The 27,921-nt window shown below is 54.6% G+C and overlaps 1 protein-coding gene across 4 annotated transcripts; it reads left to right on the top strand.

Annotated features, from left to right (window-relative positions):
- Nucleotides 1–2,159: 2,159 nt before the first annotated feature.
- LOC143362331 (uncharacterized) lies at nucleotides 2,160–12,501 on the top strand. 4 transcript variants are annotated; one of them, XM_076802385.1, is made up of 11 exons: nucleotides 2,160–2,540; nucleotides 2,783–3,171; nucleotides 3,242–3,525; nucleotides 3,750–3,815; nucleotides 5,842–6,049; nucleotides 6,488–6,739; nucleotides 7,449–7,651; nucleotides 7,970–8,061; nucleotides 8,713–8,905; nucleotides 9,018–9,289; nucleotides 12,187–12,501. In XM_076802385.1, exons 1-11 carry the CDS (start codon nucleotides 2,469–2,471, stop codon nucleotides 12,325–12,327), a joined length of 2,172 nt encoding a protein of 723 aa, XP_076658500.1. In that variant the 5' UTR covers nucleotides 2,160–2,468; the 3' UTR covers nucleotides 12,328–12,501. The 4 variants fall into 4 exon arrangements, with proteins under 4 accessions (XP_076658500.1, XP_076658497.1, XP_076658498.1 ...); XM_076802382.1 differs by having other exon boundaries at nucleotides 2,320–2,540; nucleotides 9,018–9,268; XM_076802383.1 differs by lacking the exon at nucleotides 3,750–3,815 and having other exon boundaries at nucleotides 2,320–2,540.
- Nucleotides 12,502–27,921: the final 15,420 nt, after the last annotated feature.

The raw sequence follows: 27,921 nt of genomic DNA, 5'->3' as shown, positions 1-27,921 counted from the left end.
GTTCGTCCTGGGTCTCTTCGGCTTCTTGGAAACGCTCCACCGTGTTCGGTATATTACTCTCTCTATCTCTCTCTCTCTCTCTTTCTCTTGCTTTCTCTCGTACCATTCGTTTCGATAAGTGTTTCCAATTAGCGCTCGTTCGATGTCCATTCGATCCACGCTTTTCCGTTCGGCAATTACTTCGGCCACCCGAGAACAATGCTGTCGCGTTCCCTTTTATACACCGCTCCTCCACAGTCGTCGCATTGTTGACGTTTTCGAGAGATCCGATAGCTAAAGAATGCCGTGTCTATATTGCCCCGGGATATTATCTAATTCGGTGGAAAACGGTCCCGGCGCGGTAATACGGAACGGTTATTAAATTTTTCAGTTGCTCGAACAACCGATCGACTCGAATTGATACGGAATTCCAGCAACCGTTGGAATATTATCGGAACCGGTATAACACCGGACCAATATAGTCGGAGAGGGAAAGAGAGAAAGAGCATTTTGGCCGTGGCGACCTTTCTACCTAGATTCCCCCGTTTGCATGGTCGTTTGATCGTTTAGCAACCAGCGTGAAATTATCGATCGTCGCGCGATATACATCTCATATCGGCAAACAGGAAGGATATTTCTAGGCAGCAATTCGATCGGCAGAGCCGTTTCTTCCCGTTTGATCAATGATCGGGCCGCATCGCGCGGCTGGATTTTCACGCTTTACCGAATCGTATATTGGATTCCGTTTCTCGCGGATGCCCCGGTCGATTGATTCGTTGACCGAGATATCGGGTCGGTTCGATTCGGAAACGGGTCTCTAATCCCGCCGACCATGTTTCGCATTGTAGACGCAGAGCTTCGACGCGTTCGAGTGTGCGGGAGGATCGTTCGAACGCGAAAACCGTTCGACAGAGAGAAAGAGAGAGAGAGAGAGAGAGAGAGAGAGAGAGAGAGAGAGTGAACCACAGAGCGAGTGGGAGGAAGGAGAGAGTCGGACGGAAACGGGATGAAGAGTACGCGGGGGTCAAAGTTCGAGACAGAACGGATCAGTGAACCACGCAGAGCGATTAACGCGCAGCTCGGCTAGAAGACTGGGATCCAAATGTCGGTCACCGGGGTCGCGGCTCCTCGCAGTCACATGCAATAAGAAGACCGCGGGGTCGTCGACGTTGCGTCGGGAATCACCGTTGAAATTCTCTGACGGTGTTCGACGCAGTAGGATCGCACGAACCAGGAGGAGGTTCTCCGAATCGAGAAGCTCGAATCCCGAATCCGAAAGGGCCCGGAGAAAGGACGATCGGAAAGAAATCGAGGAGCTCGGGCGAGGCGCGGGGAGGCATCACGAAGTTGGACTAAAAGAGCCTCGTGACGGAGGGGCTTCGTACGGCCCTGGCGCGATTGCGGCATTGCACCCCCACGGGGGGTTCTCTGCCAAACACACCGAACTCGTCCTCCAGCCCGGAACACAAGAACCACGTGAGTATGCGACTGACCTACACCCCCGCGACGAGATAGCACGTCGTTCAATTTTCTACGCGCAGATTGAAATCGGATGAAAGAACCGGTCGGAAACGTAGAATAGAGTTTTCATGTCCGACGCTTCGTTTTCGGGGAAATCGAACCTCGGTAGCAGCAGAAATCAGCTGACGCGTCTGACCCGTGACCGGTCGATTCTACGTGTAAACACCGACGCGTGAGAACGGGAACGAATTCCGAACGTCGACTTTCTCGAAAACGAAGTCCTTCGAAATTAAGGTACCATCGGACGGTGGGTGATTGTATACGTAGAAATAAGTCTTCTTCGTTTAAGACTTCGTTTTCCAGAAAAGACGAGTCTGAAAGCTTGTCAGGATCGCGTGCCTTGCTAAACGCTACAATAAGTAGAAGCGACAGGCGATGGTCAGACGCGTCAGTCAACTCGTTGAACAGCGCGTATAGCTGCTGAATTTTTTAAACTCGATTGTCCCTTAAACGGAGCAGTCAACGGAAAATATGTTAATCATTTGTTTCCCCCTATTTTTGCAAGCAGAAATTATTTTTCCATTGCCAAAGCCGTTCTCTAACCGAGAAGACTATAGTTTGTCTGTCGTGCTGTCTGTCGCGGGGTGCAGAATCAATCGTAGCGAAGGGAGAGTCGATGTTTGAGCGGCGTGGTGTTTGTGTGTTCCGGCTCGCAGGGCTGTTTGGACGGTCGCGGGTCGAATGGGCGAAACGGCGGCAGTTCGCGCAGCAACGGGACCGATTCGGCGTCGGCGTCGGAGTCGGTGGCAGCTGCGGCGGCGGCGTCGGCGGAAACGGAGGCAACCGAGTCGCAGTCGCAGTCGCAGTCACAGGCGTCGCGTGCAGGCGGCTCTTCGCATCGGCACAATGGGACCGAGAATATCCGCGATACCGATTTGTTGTCTCACGCGACATCCGCGCTGCGAAGACTGCACTTCAAGTCCACCGGGGGCAGCCGCAGCAGCTGCAGCGTCCCGAAGGTCGTTGTTATGGGATCGAGCACCGCCTCCGAGACCACGATCAACACCAGCACTGATAGCGCGAACACCATGCTCACCATGGTAAGATCGCTATCTCATCCCCTTTGCCCTCGCCTCCCACAGTGGCTCAGTCAGCCTCGATAAGAGCGAAACGTAAAAATAGGATTCGTTCTGTTACCATGGAAACGTGTTTACGTTGAAGCAGCGAGCAAAGCGAGGATCATTGATTCAGTCCACGAAACGGGCTATTTCTTTGCTCCGATGTAATCTCCACTTACCGTTTATAATTCTTCGTAGAAAATTTCATTGACAACACATTGCAGGTAACCACCACGGACGGAGAACAGCCGGACGATAGTTTCGATTTGATAGACATCCCCTCGGAGATGTCACCGCCAGCTTCAGTGCCGGCAGCTCCACCGCCTGACCCGGCTACGCCACCACCGCCGCCGCCACCGTCTCTGCCGATCGACGACGAGTATTCCCAGGTGGATCGGATCGCCACGACCACAGGCCAGATATCGGTGGCCACCTCGCGAACCGAGACCACCGCCCGCCTCGACGTCCGAGTCTCGAGCACCTCGAACCTCCTCGAAGACGTTGACGGTCCGCCAGTCGCCACCACGGCAATGCTCGCCGCCAACAATACCAGGTTGTCTTCTTCCGGCCGCACTCCTCCCTTACCGGACCTACGCGCGACCGATTTTTTCAGGTTCGCATGCTCGAATTTCTATTTAACGCTAGAACTGCCGAGAATTCTAAACTATTCGATGTTGTTGCAGCACCCACGTGAGAGGCTCGGTGGACGCGGGCCAGCCGGATGCAGGGAACTCGGTGCTGACCTTGATAGTGAGCAAAGCTCGCGACGACGGTCCGTCCGAGCGATCGTGCTTTCGGCGGAGCAACAGCACGTTCAGCGACAGCAAACACGGGCAAAGGAAGCCGAGCGTGAACGTGACGACGAACCCGTTGGACATCTCGCTGGTCGGGGCTTGCACGAGCAACGAGCGACCTTCGGAAGGTCCTGGTAGGACAGGGGGCAGCAAGATCCGTGGAAGAGGCACCGGTGAGTGGGCCCGATCGAGCTCGACACACACTACGTTACGGTATCGTATGATCGATGCTTTAACGACGACGCGTTTCTAGTTGTCACTCCGTAGGACAGACTAATCCGCGAGGTAGATGCGAAAGAGCCGGGGCGATGATGTAGCGGGCGACGTAGAGAACGATTCGAACGCCCGTGGACGTTTGTTCTCGCTAAGAAAATCAATTGTTGTTGTTTTCTTTCAGAATCTCATCCCCTCGTTTCGACCATTCATTCATGGGTCAGGCTCTTTTTCCCGTTTTGCGCAATAGGTATACTGCTGGTTGTGCTCGAGAGTTGTGCTTCGAGATCCCTATCGAGATCGAGAGATCACCGAACGTATTCGATGCACCGCCTAATCACGCCGGGCCACTCTTCTTCACGACTGAAAACAAGGCACCTGGGGTGGAACCCTTATCAGGCTCGCGTAATTATGCTATCGAAACACGACGATTATCAACGAATCGATACCGCGTGCCTTCTTCTTAACACCGATCGGTTCTTCCGTTCTCGGACACACGCGGCCATTGCAACGCGGTTCGATCCCGATTTTCGAATGGCTCGGCGATCTCTCGCGTCGCAGCGTGCGTAGACGAGACGCGGACGGGACACACTCGTTTGACGATTTAACATTCGTTTCTGATGCCAAGCCTTACACACCTGTTTGCATCTACTCGAACACCTGCGTGTCGTGAGTCGTGTGTCGTGTGTCGTGCGTCGTGTGTCGATTACCACCAACGATTATCGTTTACCTTTGAGCTCATCTCGCACCTTCTCTCTCCGTCCCCTCGATTACTCGTTCCCCCTTCCCATTTACGTTCTATGCTTACTCTTCCGGTTAGCCGTATGGTTCTCTCTCCTCGATCGTACCGGACACCAGCGTTGTTCTCGAACGTTTCACGATACGTAATATCGGCTCGGTGCAAAAGTTTCCTTAAGCTAGTCAGTTTCAAGAATTTCCCAACAGTTCCAGCGTAACTTTGCGCGTGTATTCTCGCTGGACCAACCGAAGAACGTTGCCTAAGTCCTCTTGAGCGGTTAGGCAAAGTTACGGAAGGTGGGATCGGTCGATCGAGAGAGCAGCCCCGAGGAGAGGAGAGCCGTCACGTTTACTGCAGGCCACTCGATCTACAATCTGTACCAAGCGTAGCTCTACTTCTCTCGGAACTCTCTTTTTGCGAGTCGATGCGTTTCAGTCCCGTGCAGCGCATGTTTTCTAACCGATTATCGCCGTTAGTCGATGTGTTAACGTAGTTGATAGCGCTTCGTTTGCAGTAGCAGCATTCCACCGAATTGCCGCCGGCTCCGTACGCGAGCACTGATCGTTGATTGCGCGTCGCGGATATCGTCCCCTCTTCGCTCTCTCTTTCTTTCTCTATCTGTTTCTCCTTTCTCTCCTCTTCCTCGTGTCGTTCTCGTCCAGTTGTTCTCCAACGTTGTTTTCTCGTCGCGTAGTTCACACCGGGGACCATGGAGAGACGCGCACGCAACGCGAGCAAACGAGAAAAATAAGAGAAAGAAACACACAAAAAGCCATTGAAATGGCCATTGTTTCGCTTGAAATCTTACCATACGAATTCGTCATTCGCGAGCAATCCACTCTCGAGCGGCAATTCTGTTTGGAAAGACGCACACCGCGTATGTATATCCGAAAACGCTTAGCACCTTTGCGAGAAAGACTCTCCCGGCATCGTACGTTCATTCTCCGACCGAGCACCCAGAAAAACGTCCGCTTCAGATCCCGCGGTCTCGCTCTGCAGTCTCTTTTGTATAGTCGATTTGGCCAGAAGTAGACGCGGGTAACCGAGCTATAAGCTGCAAAACATTGGAACACAGAGGCGAACGAGGACGAAGAAGACGAAGCGGACGAGGAGGATCGCGATGGAGAAGAAGGAGGTGACGAAGAAGAGGGCGGTCGAGGGGAGAAGCGGGTCGAAGGTGAACCGTCGTACGAGCTGGGCGCGCGCGCGCGTCTTCGATCCTTCTGCTTGATCTTCTGCTCTCTTTATCCTTCGGTTCGCGGTCGATCGGTATAAAAGAGCACGGGATCGACGTAAAAATGTTGGTTCTCGAAATGCGAAGGGTACGCCGCCGGTGCGAGGCGCACGGTGTACGCGTAAACAAGCGGGTGGGCGCGGTTAGAGTCTGGTACCGAAGGGTCGGACGACAAAGGTTGAAGCACGAGAATGGTCTCGCGATGTCCGGTGCTCGGAGGTCTTTTGGTAACTCGCAGCGTACGACAGGGACGATTCTGGATCGGCCGAGGTAACGGATCTTTGCTTTTCTAATGCCGAAAAGGGGGCAACACGGCCGGCAGCAAGAGAACCACGCAAGCGGCTACGATCGTGGTGCAGCAGCCGTCGCTCTCGCTGGACGGGCCCACCGGAGCGGCGACCATACTCCTGCACCCGGAGGTGGACGTCAGGCGCCGCGAAGAGAACATGAGACAGCTGCTGGACGTTGCGAACACGCTAACGTTACAGGAGATTCACGACTTCGAGATGAGGTTCGTTTCGCCGACGACCAACGCGTTGGGTACGGGATGGTCAAAAACTCTGATACTCCGTTCTTGTCACGAGTTCCAGAGTTATCCGCCCGTTCGAATCGCAGCCCTCAAGGACGGTGTATCGTTGGCAACTCGAGAATTGGCACGATCCGCGATTGGTCCCAGGTATCGAGGACGACCTTCGCGTACAATGTACAGCAATGTAAAAAAAAGTCATCCGCATTTTCTTTATTGGCTGAACAGTCACAGGCTTTGGCATCCGATCCAATTCATGTTTTTGTAACGTCCCCGTGCCAACTCCCGAGTTCTCGATCATATTTGGCTACAGATCCCCCCTATCCAACGCGTTGACGAGGTTGTTCGAGTGGTTTTCCCTTGCTATCGGATATGATCGAATAGGGAAAATGCGAGGCACTTGCACGTCCCGTTTTGCCTTAGATACGGTAGCCCGCACCACAGCAGGTCGCAGTCGGTGAAAACACCCGGCACCCGTTCGTCGGGCAGGCCAAATTACTTGTGTCTTCCGCAACAGAGATCGAGAGTCGCCAGCATGCCGAACACGGGCGTCGAGGAGGAGTACTACAGGCAGAGACATTTCAGTATAACCGCGAAGGGGGTGGTAAACAGAGGGGACTCCCTGAAGAGCCGGAGATCCCGGTCCAACAATAGCGTCGCTTCGAGCAACTCGAGGTGAGACTTTCCTCAGCCACCACCCCACCCACCCCGTCGTGCCCCTTTCAAACAGTGAAGCCAGATCATGACTTTTCTCCCACTCCGACCCGCTTCCGCCTCCGTCGTGCACGTGTCGGAATGTCACGTGACTGATCCGATAACGACAGAGGAGCGGGCAACATTATTTCCCCGGGTCTGGCTACACTGCTTTCGACTTGTCGAGAACGGTGGACCGCGCGAATTTTGTAAGAGATCGAAATTCGAAACGAGATAACAAACAGGGAGGAGAGAGAGAGACAGGTGACCGACTCCACGAGGTCTGCGGAGCCCCACGTGGTCCTACTTTATATCGAACGCGTGAGTTTACGTGCGCTTCAAGAGTCTAGACGACGTAGACACACGTGTTGGGCTTTAGAGCGGGATCGAAATGCAACGTTGCCGCAGACAACAACGGGGGACGCCCTAATCGAATGCAGCCCTCCCAGGACTCTTCGTCGAATCGTTTTCTCGAATCGTCGGGATCGATAGAAATCGAATTCTCGAACGACGGCGCAAGGATAAGCCAATGCTCTGCGATACGAGCAGAGAGAGAGAGAGGCGTAGAATCTGCGAGCTCGTGAACCTATCTGCCGAACCCCGGCATCTTTTATTACATACTTGTTTCTTTCTTTTTTTTCTTCCGTCCTTTTGTCGCTCTCTTTCGGCGTGACCACCAACGGCGGTGCAGCACGGAACACCTGACCGCTTCGTACCCTGGCTCGGCGAGGAACTCCGCGGCAGGATCGCTGGCCAGCTCGAGGGAGAGCAGCGCGTCACAGGGACCAACGCCGTACCATGTTCTGATGCTGGGGGCTCCAGCCGTCGGCAAGAGCTCGCTGGTCTCCCAGTTCATGACTTCCGAATACCTTCACGCTTACGATACCTCCATCGGTGAGTATCCCGACGTCCCTCGTCTTCCTCTGCCTCGGGCTAGGGAGACGCGCGCCACCCTTCCCTACCGGAAGTATAACGCATCGAGCGAGTCACAAAGGTCAACCTTGTATTTCGAAATCGAACGATCTATTCTCTTTATTTATATCCTGATGGGGCGTTCAAGAACATTCAAGAATAACCTGGATAATTGCGTTTCACAACTTTTTTATTTGGGCTTGTAAAGAAAATGTTAAACGCGCGTTTTGTAGACTCGCAATAAGTTATATTCTCTATATTATAATTGTGGGTAACGGTACGATTTACTGTTTCCGGCAGACGACGAGTCCGGAGAGAAGACTGTCAGCGTGCTACTAGCCGGGGAGGAATCCGAACTGACATTTATCGATCACACCTGTGCCGATATGACGGTGAGTCGCGGAAGGACGTGTGCTCGATCGAGCGGTTCTCACGCACGATGCTCCGATAAGTGCGATCGAACGATAGGATCCACCGACTCGCAATCGCCACCCCGCTTATAACCGATCACGCTTTCTCCAAACTCATTTCGTCGAACCGGTTTCTGAAATGCTTTGTGCGCCGATCGCACGCGAATCCTGCTGTTCCGTCGCTTCGATAAATCTCATCTGTTAATCGATATTAATTTGGAGTTAAGGTGGAACGTATAAAAAGGGAGCAAAGCGGTGTCGGGAGCGCATCGCGTCGATGAGCGGGAGCGCGTTAGTCCAGCTCGGCGAACCATCGCGAGGAACGATTGACGAGCATCGAGCCGTAATGAGACCCGGTCAACCGTGAAAATTGTTGACGGGGACCGATGATCGATCAAGCCCCGGTGCCTGGGTTCGATAGGATCGCTCTAGTCCAGCTTCATGCGCGGCTACACGCCGTATAGCGACCGGACTCCGCGAGCTGGACTGAAATAAGCCGGAGATAAGACTAGCCGAAAATGCGAACGATCGATTTACCTTTCAGCTTTGGCCGAGCCAACGAAATCGAATATTGCACGGTGACTTGGTTCTCGTGTCTTGCCGCCTGGAATTAAGACGGTTTTCTGTTCGCAGCCGGAAACTTGTATCACGACGTACGAGCCGCACGCGTACTGTGTCGTCTACTCGACGACGGACCGGACTTCGGTGCGCGTTGCCGAAGCGGTCCTGCAAACCCTCTGGCGAAGCGACCATGTCTCCGCGCGTGCGGTCATCCTGGTCGGCAACAAAGTCGATCTCGAGCGCAGTCGATTGGTCTCGACCTCAGGTGAGAGCCCGCAACCACCTTTTCTGCCACCTTTCCACTCCCCTCGAGGACAAGATACCTTAGACTTTCGTGGAACGTGTACAAACGAGGCACCGTTGCTGTCCCATTGCAGAAGGCAAGTCGATGGCCACGTCGTACGACTGCAAGTTCATCGAGACGTCCGTCATGATCAACCACAACGTCGACGAGCTGCTCGTTGGCCTGCTGACGCAGATACGGCTGAAGCTCGAGAACCCCGAGAGGACGAGGGACCTCTTCCGGAAGAGGTCGAGGAAGAACCGCAGCAAGTCGCCGCTGGGTTCGTGCTCCGAGAACAATTCCCCGAAAAAGTATCGCGGCAGTCGCACCAGCACGAGCCTGAAGGTGCGAAACTTATTGGGCAAGGTATGGGCGAGAGACAGCAAGTCCAAGAGCTGCGAGAACTTACACGTCCTCTAACTTGCCCGTGGCGTCACGATTCGGAGGGTTTTCGATTCCCTTCGAATCCGCCATCGTCCATCTGTTTCTCTTCAGTCGTCGTCGTCGTCGTCGTCGTCGTCAAACGTTTTTCGATCCCGAGTCCCGCCGAACGACGAAGCGAACGCGCCGCGACGAGCTCGTTATCGAAAACTGATTATCGCAATACACCCGTAGGTGAAAACGAGGAAACGAATCCGAAAAATCGAAACGACGTTAGCGCCGTAAACTAGAGAAATTTGTTGTACACAGGTGCAAACGTGTTTTTCACGACTACTACTTTATATACGACACCCGTTCGGTCATCGTTGACGGACGCCGTTGCCATAGATCGGATCGATGTGATCGATCGGTTTTACACTTGTATATTTCAGGCTCGTATGTACAAACAGACACGCTCTCGCATGTATGCACACTATCGTACGCAAGCAAGAAGGCTAGTAAGCACGCGCGCACGCCCGCACGCATTCGCGCAACTTACGCACGCGAGCAAGCACGCACGAAAGCAAGCGTAAAGATACGTGTGCACGCAGGCGCGCACGCACCTTTACACGCGAGAATGAAAGATTCTGTCTTTTTTTTCTCTTTTTTTTTTATTGGGACCTTTCGCACACCGAGATTCTTCTTGTCGATCTTCGAGAAACGCGTATTCTGTGCGGAAGGGACTCTTCGCTGTGTCATAGCTGAAAGTAGAAAAGCGAGAGATTCTCCCGCTCTCCAACATCGATAATAGAAAACGGTCGTAGCGCTTTCCATCGCTGTTTTACTTCCACGATCGGGTTCTTCCTCCTTTCTCGATCAAGCACGCCGTCGTTGGGCGTCTTTCTTTCGTATCGCGTCTCGTTCGACGTCGTTTACTGTCCGATCGTGCCGACGTAAACGCGAACCGAGCGACTCGCGCTCCTCGGAGCCGTAGGTAAAAACGTAACTGTTCCGATTACCGGTCTCACTTGTCGTTGCACGTTTTAAAAGTATAGCGAGTATATTCGGTAGTGAATCGAAATGTGAATCTGTGAATTAGAAACTCGCGCCGGGAGTACGCGCTCGGACGATTTGAACCGAGCGGTACAACTCGCGTAGAACCTACGGAACGTAGATTTCATTGAAATTTTCTGGGAGTCGAAATCCCTGTACGAGATTTTTAGCGCACACGATCTGTACGCATGTATTTCTGCACTTAACCGGCGCACTCCGGAAGACTGGTCCGAATTATATAACGATCGTCAACGATTTATGCTACCCGATATTTCGAGCACCTTGATCTATCTGTCTGCGTCTTTCTCTCTCTCTCTCTATCTCCTCTCTCTTTCTCTGTCACACACACTTTCTCTCTTCCTTTAGAAAAAAGAAACTTTACACGACATAGAGAATGCGTGGGCGCAAATTGCAAGTGACTCCGACGGGAGCAATGTTACCACGCCCACTCGAGACACGGCGTTCGAAACATTGCTCCCGGGAGCTCTCCGGTGCTCCTCCGGGGCAAAGCAAGCTGGGTTGCCGCCCACGCTAGAAATAGAGGAACCCGTAGAGCGCGAACTTACGACAAACAAAGCTAAAGTTAACAAACTCGAGCTACGACTCGACTAGTCAGATAAGGATTGCAACCGTCTAGGATGAGAACCACGATCGCTTTCGGGAACTTCGGTGAATAATAGTTTATCGAATATTCGCTTGGCATGTCTTGTAGCAGGTTCGATTCGCCGCTTAATGGTATCCGAGACGGTACGAGATCGAGATGAACTTGCGAAGAAGCGTTGTATTCGGTGATACACGTCCGCGATCGATTCGAAACGTCAAGAAGTGACGCGCGCGGCCGGATGTGCCCTTCCGAGAAATGATACACACGTACACGTACACACCTACACATGCAACTCCCTTCCTCTAGTCCTTGTTTTTTGGAAAAGCACGAGCGAATGCGTATGTACGCTGTGTACAAACATATGCTGATTTATTCGTCTGTTTTCGTCCCACGCCCCACACTGATACGTTTCGACGAAACTGCCCCTCTGCTACTCCCTTCGAACGTTGTCGAATTCGCGAGAGCAGCGACGTTAAACTCACGCCCAGATAACATGCTCGCGTTTTTCTTTTTGAAGGAAAATCGAAAACGAGAGAGCCATCTAATAGAAAGGACCAAACCGATAACGAATAAGATACGAATAGGTAAACGAATTGTCTTGCGAGGAAATCGGAAAGGGTAGAAAGCGATGTAGAAAAAAGGAAAAAAAAAGAAACAAAGAACGAAATGCCGTTCGACAGGGGCGGGCAAGATGTTCGGTGACGATTATCCGTCCATCTACTTAAACTCTCGAGAAATCCTTCGTGAACGTGTCAGGCGACTGTGAATTGAATTGACGATCGCGCACGTGCGAGTCCGCGTGTGCCGAATCGGTTTTCGCGAAGGAGCCGAACATCGTTGTCCGAACGGAGCGGGGTCCGCGTTGCACTCGGGAAAGAAAAAAAAAATAAAGTAAAGCGAGTTTCGAGGACAATGCGGCCTGAACACGAGCTATAATCGTACACCGGTTGCAAGGTGTACAAGTAGTATACACGATTCGACGGATGTCTCCTTAGCTCTAGGTACCGGTACTATTTTTCGAATATCAGAACCGCTCGCGCCGCTTCGGTCCTGGTACTAGAACAACTAGGTACAACCCACGCGGCCAGATAAGCTGACGGATGCCCACAATGCGGACCACAGCCTATCGATTAGGCGATTTCTTCGATCGATGTTATTACGTACATATTATCCCTTGTACCTGCGCGCCGTCATGTATTATATCCTTGTAATACCGCGCCAATTTTATTGTCTGTTCTCTTGTTAGCGCGTCGTACATCGTTGTCTGCATATTGATCGTTACCATCTAGAAAAAAAAAAAAAAAGAAAACGAGAGTTCCGTTTGAACGCCGCGCCGGATCGAGACCGCCGAGGAGGATACAACCGATCGCGCAGGCTCGTTATTTAAGGCTCGATCTGGTCTCGGTCTATACGCCACAAAAGGACATCGATAGCGATGACAATGACCAGAACACCGACCAACACACCGTTACGATAACTACATATTACGGACACTTCATTCGTTTCTATTTGTATTTCTATATCTGTACGTATGTCCAATATATCTGGAGGAAAATCTGACATCGGCGACCCCTCGTCTCGTCTCTCTCATTCTTCTCCTCCTCTTCTCTATTGAAGATCCCCTCCAACCCTTACCTTCTATAGATCCTCTCTTATCTACCCTACTCTGATTTTAAATAGCGTGACCTGAAACATTCCATATCTGTTTGCACGATCTACTTATTAGGACACACTTCCTATGTGAAAGACATAATATCAATCGCTGAGCAATTAATTGTGTTTTTTCTAAACTAATATTCAACCCCCAACGATCCGAACGAATGATTCTTGCCTATTGTCCCATAAAGGACTATGTAAACAGCGGCACGAATCATCTGCTCCGGAAAATCTGAAAATAGCGCCACTACACGTAGCGGCAAAACGCCCAAGCTTGTAGCCGATTACGGTTCCGAATTCGTCCGCAGGGTGGCACCAGACACAATTTCCGGCAAAATCTGCAAATAGCGCCACTACCTCGTAGCGGCAAAACGCCCAAGCTTGTAACCGATTAGTTTCAGAATTCTTCCGCTGGGTGGCGCCACGTACAACTTCCGGCAAAATCTGCAAATAGCGCCACTACCTCGTAGCGGCAAAACGCCCAAGCTTGTAACCGATTAGTTTCAGAATTCTTCCGCTGGGTGGCGCCACGTACAACTTCCGGCAAAATCTGCAAATAGCGCCACTACCTCGTAGCGGCAAAACGCCCAAGCTTGTAACCGATTAGTTTCAGAATTCTTCCGCTGGGTGGCGCCACGTACAACTTCCGGCAAAATCTGCAAATAGCGCCACTACCTCGTAGCGGCAAAACGCCCAAGCTTGTAACAGATTAGTTTCAGAATTCTTCCGCTGGGTGGCGCCACGTACAACTTCCGGCAAAATCTGCAAATAGCGCCACTACTTCGTAGCGGCAAAACGCCCAAGCTTGAAGCCGATTAGTTTCAGAATTCTTCCGCAGGGTGGCGCCACACACAACTTCCGGCAAAATCTGCAAATAGCGCCACTACCTCGTAGCGGCAAAACGCCCAAGCTTGTAGCCGATTAGTTTCTAGTTTCCACCGCCAGATGGCGCTGGCGGCACCAATGTGGCTGCTCGGTCGGTAACTGTTTGGCTAACAGTTTGAGCGTTTTGCCGCTACGTGAAGTGGCGCTATTTTCAGATTTTCAGAAGCAGATAATTCCTGCCGCTTATTGCATTACCCCTTATGGGAATTGCGGCAAGAATCATTTGTTTTGCTCTTTAGGGGTTGGATATTAGGTTAAAAAACAAGGAAAAATACAAATAATTTCTAAGAGATCTTTATTAGCATATCTTGTACATATGAACAGTGTCCTAAACTGTAAAACGGAGAAATAGACATAGAATATTTCACATTGAACTATTCCAAATGGTACGGTACTTTTACGCAGGGATTAAAGCGGAAAGAAGTTCGGGTGCTTCTTTTAAAACGGATAACTGAAATTAGGATCACTATCGATGAATCTTTGACACAGTTTAGCGTACCTACTGGGAGGGTGGCAAGGCAAGGTCGAAAGAATAACACGGAAGCGAATCGGGGGTGGCCAAGAACATCGGGCAAGACGCGACAAGAGGATCAGATAAGGAATGCCTCTCCTCCTGACATTTCCTTTGTTTGGGGATTAAGATAAGACAGAGCGTGGAAGAGGTGTAAGGGCCCCGTGAAGGGCCCTGTGTTTGAGATTGAGCAGGAACAAACCAGGCGCGCCTCATTTTCTTTCGTTCAAGTCAAATATTATCGGATACGTTCGCGTATCTGTACGCTTTGCTTTGGGCACCTGCGTGGAACGAGCTTCGTCGTAGGAACGTTACAAGTGTAACTTTTTATTGTTTGACATTCCAACCGATTCCGATACACGCGCGGTCTACAAACCGTCCGCCCAATCGCAGGATCCGCGAACTGCCATCGGAATCGGAAAAATTCACATTTTCGCTGGTAAACTGGATGTATGCGTTGCACTCGGAAGTGCAGCAGGAGCGCGGAACATTCGCGAGGTTTTTCCAGCTACGTGCTGGCAAATATTTACCGGAAGGTGGAGGAGGTCCTCTTGAAATCCTAGCGGCAATCGACGCCACGAAATACCGAAAATAACTTTACGATCTCCCGGTGTACTCGGAAAATCCATAAACCTGGTAATGACGGAAAACGCGGAGCGACATAAACGGGATGCAACGCGGGGCGAACGAGTGACGCAACCGTGCCGTCTGGAACGGGAAAATCGTGATCCGTTGAAACGCCTAGCGGTGGAAAACCGACGGCGAAGCTGCGGGTAAATTTTAGTGGCTGGTCCGGGGAACGGACAAAGATGAAAGAGGACGGAGCAAGCGAGCGGAGAATAGAGAGGAGAGGAGCAGAGCAACCGGGAAGCCCAGTATTTCGTTCCCAGGACGAGCGCTCGGCCGTGCTACGCAGGATTAAGCAATCACACAGGCCGATGGTTCCTCGATAGCGATGCTAATGTCGGGTCGTACGGGCCAAGCACGCGTTTATGGCCCTTCCGTTTGCTTAGGCAAATCGAAGACATTCATGACGGAAGGGGTCGCTTCTATATCTTCTTTCACGAAGGGCCGAGGATGCAATAAAAGCTATTACGGTCGCGTCTAATCTTTTTAACGGTGAAACCTACCCCTCCGGGCAACGCGTAACCTACCAATTTGCCGCAGACGTTTGCCTTCCGATCACCGTTACCAAATAATGGCTCGCGTACAACGCAAACATTGCGCAACGCATTTCGAATATCCTCTCGCGGTCACCTCGAACGGATAGACGATCGAACACTAAAGTGGATGGACCGGATTCGCGGCCGTTCAAATATTTTCCTTCTGCTTATTCGCGCGAATAGACACGCCACGCGCGGCGCAACGTTTGCCGAGGAAAGTCGAATGATCGATGACGACCAGAATCCACCGTGTTTTCACGCGACGTCCAACTGTTTATACCTTCGTGTCGCAGGTGAAAAGGGCACGAACCCTCGTGGCAACGTTTCGAGTCGATGGGGTGGCTCGCGATCGATCTCGAATCGATTGATCACACCGGTTCGAAACGCGTTGACAAACAGGTGAGAGGCCGAGCGAGCGATGCGTGCGTACGAAAATCGCAAATCGGAAGCGAACCGTCGCGCGCGTGTACGTAGCTGTGGGACGCGTGTGTAGGCGCGTCGCATCTCGGCCGTTTTCGCGGTTCGAAATTTCCGGCAGGCAAAGAAAGACGGTCGGCGCGGTGGGAGGACGGTTCGCCGAAAGGAGCGCGTGGAATTCGTGAGAAAGCAGAGAGGAGTCTTCATACCGATCCCACGAGCGGGCGAGCAGAACGCGTCAGGACAGAAACGCGGACGACGGACAAGAAGGGAGAGGTCGAGCGGAAGGCCTTAACGAAGGGATAGGGGTCGAAGAGGGTGGGCATGGTAGCGATTAACTCTTACTTAAGGGGCGCCTCGGCCTCTGCCTCCGCCTACGCTTCAGCCTCGGTTTCAGCCTCCGCCTCCGCCTCTGTCTCCGTCTTCGTCTTCGTCTTCGTCTCGATCGCTGCCTCCGCCTCAGCCTCTGCTTTTCAAAGATGTCGTGCAACAATGGAGCACTTAAACGGTCCGCGAATACCTTAAGTCATCTCAACGGACAATCGGCAGGCATCGGGCTCTCCCCCTAATTACCTCGAGCGAGCAAAACAATTAAACGCGACTCGTCGTTAGCTACCCCGGGATCGGCTAATGCTCACTAAAGACGAGGCAAAATCACCTGTAAGCGGCTAAGACTCCGAACTCGTGGCTCCCTTGCCAGGGACAAAAGGATGTGCATCTTCATCCAATTAGGCGATAATGGAAGACGGACGCGCGTTTTGCCACGGGTCCGGCTCGAGATCATTTTCGATCCTCGCCGATACCTGTCTTCGCTCGATCCCTCCTCTTTGGATCCCGGGTCTGATCGTCGATCGCGTCGCGGTTTCACCGGCGAGTTTTTCGGCCGGTTCTCTGCGACGGGAACGAAAGCACGTTTTCAAGAATATTTCCACCGGCCGACACGACACGACGAGACGCGACGCGACGCGACGCGACGCAACGCGGAGGATTGTGCAAACAGAGGATTTATAGTAGCCGGTGGAGCAAAATAGCGGCGGAGGACAGCGCAGCGGTCCGGAGGCAAAGAGAGACGAAGGCCCGGATCGCGACAGTCCCGATAACTGTTTGCCTGCGTGAAGAGCGTTCGAGCGCGTTACAACTCAAACCTTTTAGCCGTTGTTTGCACGGCGCTTTGTATTCTATTTGTACAACCGCTTAAACAACTCCGGCTGGACGTATAAGCCGGGCTCGAGCCTCCTCGAGGGAGTTGTGCGAACCCTCGATCGACTCTCGAGGGTGCCACTTTCCGGACCAACCTGTTGACGCTTCGATCCTCCTCGATTTCTCTGTTCCCCGGTCGCGCGTTCCTCTTTCGCTTTCGGTTCCCTCCTCTCTCGATCCGCGTGGTCTCGGCCGTGTCTTTCCCCCCGTTGCTGCACCTCGTGTCCCAGCCGTCACGTTCGATCCTCCGATTCGTATTAAATCGTATACCGGAAGATAAAGTCGATGGGAGCCGGGCGAGTCCGCGCGCACAGCGGCGGAAAAACATCGGCCGATCGCGGCGGACGTTTCATCGATGGGAACGGGTCTCCCGGCGAGGTTGGACACGAACCGAGAACCACCAGGGCGATCGGACCGATCGCCTTCTTTGTTTTCACGGGATTCCGTTCGCTTCCAGGCTACGGATTTTGTGGCCGTCTCGATTTCACAATCCCGGGGACGTCGCGTCGCGTTAACAGAGGACGATCGTCGCGCTACCATCTTGGAAGGATCGGTGATCGCCACGAAAGCAGATGCTAGTCTCGATTCGTAGATCTCGTCGGGATAGACGGTCCGAGGGGCTGACAGGGTGGGGAAAGAGTAAAAAAGAGAGAGAGAGAGTGAGAGAGAGAGGAAACGGGGGAACGAGCCGGGAAAGGGAGAGAGAAACGGCCGGGAGAGAGGTTACCTGCGCGGAAGAAATGGGCTACTCCCGAGCTCGCAGACAGGTAGGTGGATAGCAGGGCGACGGTACGATCACTAAATTAAGCCGGATTAGGCTAATCTGGCCCCGCGGATCGTTAATTAACGAGGCTATTAGTCAGCGGCGTTGACTATTAATTCGAACGATAGTCGTGTCTCGGCGATACGTTATGGCAATATCGTGTATTTGTCACTATCGTCCGGCTCACAAATTGGTTACAGCGCACCTGGAATGTCGTGCTCCTCTCCACGGAGGGATTTGTGTTCGTGTACTCTTTCCTCCTTCGCCTCCTCCGCGTTTCTCTCGACCTCCGTTCGAACCGATTTCTGCCGGTTCCTCGGCTTTGGCGGTTCTCCTCTCCTCGGCCGATCTCCACCGACCAGGTTAGGCCGTTTTGCGCGAAATCCCTGCCACCGGGATCGTTTGCATGCCGCTCGAACGAAGCGTCGTCGATCCTTATCGTCCCCCGTCAACGTCGTTTCGCTATTAATTTATCGTCGTATCGCCGGAGAGCCGAACGATACCCTCGGCCGGGCCACTCTCGGGATACCTCGGCCCGAGAATCTCGATAAATTATGTCCACGGACGATCGATTAATTTACCGAAATTGGATACTTTATAGTCGAGTGGTTTGTGAAAGGAAACGATGGGAAACCGATCGATCGTCTCTCGGGAGGTTGCCGGTAGCTCTGCTCCCGGGACTCCGAGGACTCTCGCTCGCCTGCCTACTCCCTTTCTCTTTTTCTCCGTCCCTCCGGGTTCTTTCCCTTTCCAACCCTCTCCCGGCTTGCCCGGCCGATTCGAGTGCGGCAATGAATGGACCCGTTAAAACTGTCACCGAGACGACACGAACGAGACAACTAGTTCATCCGTCCATTCATGGTCAGGTAGGTGCCCCGGCGGGGTTCCACGGCAGCCGTGGGTGTCACCGACTCGAGTTTAAGCAGACCGAATTCCCCTTTGACCGAGTCCTAACTACCGTGCATCCGGGGTGACCGGGTCGACCGGATCGACTCGGCTGACTAAAAAGAGTCGTCGTCGCCAGCCTCCTCTCTCACCTGGCCTATGACAAATTCAAAAAATATTTGTGGACACGCCACGAAGGTGGAGCGCCCGGAACGGTCCCGATGGAAAATCACCGAGGATAGCTAATTGGGAATTCGTACCTGAGGATGCGCGACAACTTGCCACCACCACGGCTTCCAGATCGCCGGGACTAAATCCCTCGTTTCTTCCTCTAGCAGCCTCTTTCGGCGGCCGCCGTGACCAGTCGAATACCGTTGCGGCAGGATTATATCGAAATAGCCAGAGGAGGTTCGTTACCGTTACCGTTTCATCGCGTCGGCAGGACTCGCGATCATCGGCAATTCTCGTACGAGCGTTTCGGCCCCGTTTCACGCGCTTCTTCGCGCCGAAATGACAGCAGGACGCCTAATTAGCCTCCGTGGAGGGGGCAGCTATCCCCGGGCTGGCAGACGCCGCTATCCAAGCGGTTTGCTCTTACCTACCGCAACGATTGCCACCGATTCGTCCCGGGTAGAAACTCCGATCTTGCTCGCCTAATAACTCGATTCCTCGAACCGCTCTGGCGAACTCTGCCGGGCCGGAACCGCGGAAAGCTGTGCGCTTTGCGCGCGTTAGACGCGCCACGACCGCAATAATAATTTTCCCATTTCCGGAAAGCGCTGCTCTTTGCGATTAATTCGAAGAGGGCGCGTGTTCCGATCAAAATCGGGCAATTTATTCGCTGTGGTTCGCTCGTGTTTAGTGTAATTACGTAGCGCGCGGGGAACGTTCCAGAAAGAATAGGCGAGAAGAAGAAGAAGAAGAAGAAGAAGCGGGGGCTGGGTCGACGTACCGGTGGCCACGGGAAGAACCCGTAGTTACACCTATTTGTTCTCCGGATTCCACGTAGCTGAGGCATCTCCGATTTTTCACGCGCCTTAATGTCGGCGGTCTCGCGGGTGGCCGATCGGCAGATGGTCATCCCGGTCATCCGTGACCGTTTCGCCGATTTCGTTCGTTTCGTTTTCGCAGGGGACGCTGCTGGCCTGCCGGTTTCCCCTGGTTTCCTCCGGCTCGGTTTGCCTCGGTCACGTTGCGTACCTGTTCGCTGTTGCACGATCGGCTCTCCGGTCGTTACGTTCCGGAGGTCCGCGGCTTTCAGCCTGGCCTTCCGCGCGACTCCGACGCCGCAGCCGCTCGGGTCGCTTTTACGATCGCGAGCCGATCAAACGCGACGCTCATTTATTTCCATTAACGAAGATGACTCGTCAAGGTGACTCCTGGCCTCGTAAATTGGTCGACCGTGCGAACGGTTTGCGGAAGTGACGCGAGACCGTCCCCGGCGGTGATTCACGGCGCGCGTCATCCGTTTCTTCGAAACTTTCGCTGACCGCAAAACGTCGCGCGGTCGAATCTCGAACAGATACCTGGTAGATATTGGCGATCGATCTGTGCGGGGTCGCTCCAGAAAAATCGATTTCGATTCCAGCGAACGGGCGCGCGGGTGCTTCGAGGGGGTCTTCGACCCTTCCGACTGCCTCGGTCCCACTGTGGGAATCGTAGATATCGATGACAGCGGAGGAACGCATCCCGCGGAGCGCTAATGGATGGATCCTGGGTGGTTCGATCGGCCGCGCGATCACGATCTTCGTGATCCGAGATTCGTGGCGGTGAAGCGGGGAGCCAGAGCCCCGTCGGATCGATGTAGAGCGCGGCAACCAGCGCTCTTTGCTCCGGGAGTTCTCTGCGATGGCCCTGGGGGCAAAACACGTACGCGTAGGATTTCCTATTATGCGACTGATTGCAACACGTCGACTCCAATGCTAATTTTATGCGCTTCGCGCGAGTTTCGCCTACTTCCGGTGCGGTTCATGCTGTCGTCGCAGAGGAAATCGTGTCTCGATAGGAAGAGGAGATACGTTTGCGCTAAACACCGAATCAGGCGCGCACGGTCGATCGTGTTCGGGCCCAGCGGGCAGAGCCCGGAGCCCGCAGTCGTCCCAACCTCGCGCTTCACCCATTCGCCTCGCGTGTCGCGTGATTAACGCAACGTTATTAAAACGTATATATCCGCGTGTCCGCGGGGCCACGGGGAAACGTACGACCGGCCATTAGCTCTAGCGAAACCGTGGTGGCTAATTAATCGGAGCAATTAAAAGGAGAAGAGGAGAGAGTGGCCCGTTCCCCCCTTCGATCTTGATCCTCCCCGATCCCCTCGGTCCTGTCTCGGAGCCCGCACGAACCAGCCCGAGAGAGCTCGAACCCGAACCTCGCATGGATCCCCGCGTGGATCGTGGGCCCGCGACACAATGATCTACGCTTCGTGCGTCCACGCCGATTTATTAATGCGCGCGCTCGCAGCATTCGTTAGTTTTTTTCCCGGGGCTCCGCCGGAGGGAAACGCGCGGCCCGGCCCGGCCCGGCCCGGCGCGGCGAGTTCCGAACGGAGCTGAAACGGAGAAAGGTCGCGTCTCCTCCACGGAGGAAACGAAGGGAGGAGAACCGAGAAATCCGATCGAGGCGAGCGCCACGGGGTGGTCTCGGAGCGCGGATCATCGATCACGGTATCGATCCGAAGGGGAGCAGCGCGGGTTCCGATTCCGCCGAACCGTCGATTTTCTCGAGCGGAATCCATTGACTTTCAAGGCAGAACGAGAGACGGTCCGGAGGGGACGGAGAACAAAACCTTTGATCGATTCTCTTGGCCGGGGACATTTCTCGATCGGTCGCGATCACGGTTTCCATCGAATCGCGGCGGTTCTCGCGTGTTTGTAGCCGCGCGCGACCGCTGTCGCCGCAAAACGAAGACGTTCCTTCTCCTCGGTGACACGAGACCGACTCCTCGGCTCGTTCGGTTTCAGTTTCTGTTCGAGCCGGCCCTCGCCTCGGCTCGGCTCGGCTCGACAGGCGATCGACGCGTCGCGTCGCGTCGTCGTGGCACGCGCGACCGAACGACCAACCGATCGAACGAGCGAACAGCCACAAGCGCAAGAAGCGCAATCTTTTCGGCGAGATCGGTTCGCACCGGTGGCGGCGGCTGCAGCTCCAACTCCAGCTTCGATCCCGGCCTCGGTCCCAGTCACGGACCCTGTTGGGCAGGGCCCCGCCTCGTAAAGTTTTTTTCTGCCGATCCGCGAATCGGCAGGCCCGCTGCGTTCGACGATACGTCATTTCTTGGCAGATCGGCCCGATCCTCCGATCGATATTAACGCGTCCTGTCACGCGAAGAATGCGTCGACGCGTCTCTATTTCTTTTTCTCCGGCCAGCCGCAGCCACCACCCTTTCTCCTCTCGGTTTTTTCCCTCTCGATCGGTTCGCCTCTCCTCTCCTCTCCGCGCCGCGAGGCGATTCACGGAGCGTGGTCGCGCACGATTGACGGCAGCTCGCGGGAGATTTATCGACCTGTTCCCCGGCACTCGCCGGTGACGAGGTCCTGTTATTGTTTCATATCGTATCCAACGTCGGTGTAAACGCGCGAGTACGCCAGTACGCGGATCGAATCCCGATCGAGAACGATATCGTCTCGACTCGTCCTGGAAACCAGAGAGAGAGAGAGCCCCCTCCGGTCTCTCGGCGTTCTCAACGCTCTCAGCGTCTTTCCTCGCCGACTGTCCGGGATTAATTAATATTAGTAACACCGGGGGAGGCCGTAATTAATTACCGTACCGGGGCAGCCATTCATCTTAATACTTGCGCGCTATGCGTCCCCCGGCATTCGCTCGTTTGTTCGCCCGGGCCAGATAATGATCGCGACCTAATGAAAACATTATGTTCGCCGATGGTCCTACGGTGCTCGTCGGGACCACTCGACTCGAATATTATTCGCGGTTGTAAACTTTCGCGAGGGACTATCGCGTTACTAATCGCTGTCGTCCGGTCGCCGGCGACCGCTACCTTCGGGGGAATTTATCAGACGGTGTGCGACGGGCTCGATAATTTATATTAAATTCGTAGCAACAACCTACCCGACGTTTCCTTCCTTTCTTCATTTTGGAGAGCAACAGTTCAACAGTCAGTTTCTGCGATGAACGAAGTGTCCAATCGAATTGACCTTAAATGGCAGCGTACCTGAAATTAATGCAAGTATAATCGTGTGAACTACGAGATCGCGTGCGTCACGTATGTGTCGCAGCGGCAGCGAACGTGTTAAAGATCGGGGATTTGATCTGGGCAGTGCAACGAGCGAGAAGCTACTGCACCGACGAATTACCATTTTTGGTCGGCAGGTTTTAGGTCTCCCGTCGACCAAGTAGCAAGCTCTTAGAGACCAATTACGCTCGGCGATGGCTACCGCGCGGTATTTCTCGGTTTGCTTCCCTCGTGGACGGAAAGCGGACTGCGGGAACTCGGGTGTGAAGCGTTATCCACGATTACAACAGATTCACAGGCGCTTCTTGTTTCTCCGATTCGTTCTGTTCTCAGGATCCTCTCTTTTTTTCCAGGGCCCCGGAGAGCTCCGATGCCTCGGAGCCCTGGGGTCCCGGCGGGGGCCCCGGGGCGTCGGGAACCCGAAGCGGTAGTAACTCGTATCGATCACGTCCGTGAGGTTATTATGCCAGCCGTTTGTCCGGCAATAAATACATAAATGTTTGCCCATAACAGAAGGGATAATTCGGCGTGTAAGCCCCATGGGTGGCGTGCTCCAGGTACTCGTCGGTCTTGGTCGGAGGCCCAGGCGGCGGGGTTGCCTCGCAGGTAGAGGCCAAAAGCACGGCACGCGTTTTCTTTCTCGTGGAAGCGATCCGTGCCCTGGACCTGGGCCTGGACCTTGCCTCCCAGAGTCACACGTTCGGCGTAACGTATTTATTAACTTGGGCGCAACGTTGCTCGACAACGGGAAAGAGACGGAGAGATGGCGAGAGAAAGAGAAAACCGGAAGATGGTAAGAAACGGGCATCGAGCGAATCGCGGAGGTTCTCTTTCTTCTCCGTTCGTCGGAGCTCCGTGGCGAATCTCTTCATCCGCGAACGCCCGGACGTTTTCGCAGAATCGAGCGTTTCTCGCGCGACGTTCCCGGTTTCCGGCGGACCGTGCGCGCGAACTCGCTCGGTTTTTGCGGGATCGCCGGCGCCGCGGGAAAATCACGGAACGGGGATCGTTCGTTCCGGAATATCAGGCCGATCCGGCAGTTTTGTGCCGTTTACGTGCCGGGATTTGCACGCGCTCGAGACGCAACTACACCGGCGAGGGAGAGGGAGAGAGAGGAACGAGCAAAAACGCGCTTCGAGGAAGACGACCGGAATCGTTCTCGCGTCGGCCACGAAATTCTGGCGAGATGAGGATTCGCGCGACGAGAACCGAAGGACCCGGCCCCTGACTTTTGGAGGCAGAGGCGACCTTGCGACGCGCAGGATCACGCAGGAATGCGAGACCGTGAAGAATCGCTCGTGAGTCGAATGGCGTTCTCTTAATTAAGGGTGGTCGGAGGTGTGCCTCGGGGAAGCAGGTTCGTTCTTCTTCCCTCGGTCCTTGGCCGATATCTCTCGAAGAAAGCTGGCTGTCAGCCGGTCGGCGGAGAGGAGCGGAGAGGAGAGAAGAGGAGAGGAGAGGAGAGGAGAGGATCGGAGAGGGCGGCGGCCAATGGGCCACGGGCAGGGGGAGAGGCAGAGGGAGTGGACAAGGGTGAGAATGGCAGCGCCTATCGTGCACCAGGCGCCACCGTGTTCACGGTTCCGCTTGGCCTACCATCGAGAAACAATAATTAGCTCTCGCGGGTCCTTTGATGTCCTCCGACGCGTTCGCACTCCGCCCAGAAATCCTCCGGTACCGGTGTCCCGGGTGGTCGTCGAGCATACCACGATCACGCACACCAAAATCCTTCGGCCGACCAACGCAACCGTGTGCACGACGTTGCACGCGTCCGGACCCGCCGCGCCGATGGATCCGTGTTCCTCGACGCTCGCGTTTTTGCATACATCCTCCGACGAAACTTCTGGAATTCGCAGACGTCGGGCAAAGTCCTCGGGACCGGGCTCGAGCGAGCAACGCTTCCGGGCAAATGGCGTCGGAGAAAGATACTCGGCCAGCGTCTCCCCAGGCCTCCGGCGCGCACGGATCTTTCGCGAGAGTAATCTCGCAAAATAGGATGAGCAGCTTTGGCCGAGCGAGGAACAGAGCCGGGATGATCCGAAACAAACGAGCCCGTTCGACGGGCGGCCGTACCTTGCGTCTCTTTGTTATCGGTTTATACGGTTAGTTGATGAGGATGAGCGTGTTAACCTACATTAAGCTAATCCATCCTCGGCATGCCGTGTTCGAGTTTGGCGACGGCCTCCGTGGGAGAGGAGCCTCCGGTCTCAGCCTCAGCCACCTGCAGCGAACGAGTCGTCGCATAGGAGGATGGAATTCGCAGAGAACGCCTGGTCGCGAACTCACGGACTCACGGGATATCCTGCTCCGTTCTCCCGTAGGTCGAATAAAAATCGATTTCACGGGAGTGTGCGGCCACTGTCGGCCGTGAAATCGGATTATCCGCTTAAGGAATCGGAATTGTCTTGCCGCGAACTGGCGGAAACTTCGCGAGCGGAGACCGCATACGTCGATGGAGCCGACAGGCGAAATCAAAGGAAAGGGAAAAAGAGATGGGAATTGAAAAGGGAAAGGAAAAGGAAAAAGGGGACGGTCCGGTGCGACGACATTGTTATCGCGGAGTCAAAGGTACGGCCACCGCGTGCGCAAACCACCGGGGCGAGGCGAGGCGAGGCGATCGGAGCGGCGGTGCGGGGCCCGATCCTCGGGACCGAGCACGCACGGGAGACAAAATATGCGGGGTGGTCCGGTCGAGTTTGCGGCGGGCCACAGGCCGCAACTTCATTTACACCTATTCAGCCTCCTTCCTTCTGAACACGGGCTTTAGATTTACGAGCTATCTCGCTCTCGCCTGGCCTCGCCTCCCTCCAGCCGCCTCGCCTCGCCTCGCCTCGCCTCGCCTCGCCTCATCTTGCCGCGGCTGTTCCACCATCTTCTTCTGTTCGCCGGCCCACCTTCTCGCCCCAACACCGCACCGGGGGCCACCACCGAGTTCGATCGCGTCGTCCTCCTATTTTTTTCTTCTCTTTGTTTCTTCGCCGAAAGCTCCCGTTACTCGAGAAACGAGCAGCTACAGCCCGGCGAAGATATGGTCGCGGTTTTTCGCGGTCTCGTTGCGTCTAAATCGGTACCCGGTAACCGTCGACCGGCAACCGGTAACCGATAACCGTTTGATTTATAGTCCGCTCGTTCGAAAGGGTATCTGCTCGGCGAGCCACGCGCCAGATCCACTCCCGGTGATAACAGATCGAACGGAACGGCTGCGCTTATTTTTATCTGGCGCAGTCCGTGCACCGATCGCCGACGCTTATTTTCGTCGTATCGCGTCGCGAGAGCGTGGCGGGGCTTCGAAGCTGCGAGCCACGAAGCGACCGTTTGTTTTTGCCCCGATCCGTGGAATACGTTGGCCGAGCAACGCCTTACCGGAGAGAGCACCGGCATTAAGTCATTACCGTAAAGCGTCGACTCGAGCGAGCAATCGACGGACTTGTCCGTCACGCGAAACCACCGTCTCGCTCACGGCGATCGTGCCGGCTAACGACTTATTCGGCCGTGACTCGTACGCGGCCGCCATTCTTTCGACGCGCCGATAGAAAACCGTGAAGGAACCTATCAGCGAATTGGACCCGGCTCGGACCACGCGCGCGATTATCATCGGGTCGTCAAACCCCGAAACGAAATTCCGCTTTCAGCCACACGGTTCTGCTCAGGCGTTCGGGCGGGCGCGAGCCGCGTCCTCCTCGAATTCTTCTCCCAGCGTTTCCCAAGCATCGATTCTGCTGAGATCCTCGCGTTTTCGCGTCGATGTAAATCGTCGGAGCGCGGGAGGGAAACCGAGGATTCGCGGAACGCGTTTTTCACCGATCCACAGGCGGCCGTCTCGTGGCTTCGTCGTTAAGCGATCAATTTTCAACGAACGACGAAAGATCTCGCCGGCGAACGAAAGAACACCGGCGAAAGAAGGCCCCGCGTTGCTCGGCTCGGGCATTCCGGACACATAATTGCCTGGGATTTTGCCGAGCAACGACAAACTCGGGCCCCGTCTCCTTTCCCTGCTCGAGTTTCCAACGTGGTCCGCGATCCGGAGGACTTCGAGAAGCGAACGGGCACGCGCCGACAAAAACGTAATCGCGCCACGCCGCGCCGCGACAGTTTACGCCGATCAATCTCCGTAAGTCTTCGCCGGGAACTCGCAGCTGCCCTGACCTCGTTCCCGAATATCCGTCTCTTTCGCCGGTCTTTTTGCGCGGCGCTCGTAAATTGCGCTTTCACGAGCGTCGCGTCGCGCCGCCTAAACCTTTGCTCGACCTTTGCCGTGCCTCTCGAGCACTGTCAACCCTCCCGTCACACGATTCATTTGTACCGCGTTGAAAGAAACACGGAATCAACTGCAAATCGTTGCCAGCCGATCGACGCTCTTCTTTGGTTCGCGCGGTGCGCCATTTTGCGTCGACGAGCGAACCTCCTAGAGAGAGATCTCGTATCGAAGGGGTTGAAACCGCGATTTGCAGGGTTCGAGCGTCGCGTCTTGCCGAACGGAAAAGGATTAGCATCGGAAAACAAGATGAGGAGGGCGGGGGGTAAGTGGAGAGAGGTAAAAGCTTCCGAAAGCGCACAGCATCGGAAGCTGCGCGGTGCGGTTCCATGGCTACGCTGGCTCTCTGCTGCATTCCTCCGCTCGGTTCCCACACATTGACGCGTGCACGCACGCATGTGCACCTCCGCCTTTCGATTCATGCATTCTCCGGGACGCGACGTCCCTCGACGACCCTCGACGTCGAAGAAAGGGTGGCGGCAGCTACGCGACGCGACGCGACGCGACGCAAGGCGACGCATTTCGCCGGGGAAACGGATCGAACGAGACGGACTACGCGGAGCATACCGAGCCAGCAAAGAGGAACGAGGAAGGAGTCTCTTGACGGATGAATGGAAAAAAGAGAAACGAGGAGAAGGATGCACCGAGGAGAGGTCCAGAGCGGCGAACAGAGACGGAGCGCGAGCGAGCGAGAACCATGGAGAGGGAAAGAGAGAGGGAGAGAGAGAGAGAGAGAGAGAGAGAGAGAGAGAGAGAGAGAGAGAGAGAGAGAGACAAAGACGAGCGAGACCGCGAGGGGCGGGAAGAGAAGCGAGAAAAGGAAAGAGCGAGAGGGAAACATCCGGGATGTTTTTCAGAGAGTGGGAGAGCTTCGACGAAAGTTCCTTGCGCGATGACCACGGGGAGCGTGGTGGGGAGGCCGACAGGCGTGGCCTTGATAAGGACCGCCCGCCATTTCCCCTTGAAAGCCACGTGCTCGTCCGCGAGATGCAGAGAGAACTTCCCGAGGAGACGTCTGTCAGAACCTGCCAGATACTGTTCCCCACGGGTCCACCGC

Source organism: Halictus rubicundus, chromosome 16 (genome assembly GCF_050948215.1).
Source record: "Halictus rubicundus isolate RS-2024b chromosome 16, iyHalRubi1_principal, whole genome shotgun sequence".
NCBI lineage: Eukaryota > Metazoa > Arthropoda > Insecta > Hymenoptera > Halictidae > Halictus > Halictus rubicundus.
This window is presented reverse-complemented; position numbering and strand designations above follow the sequence as displayed.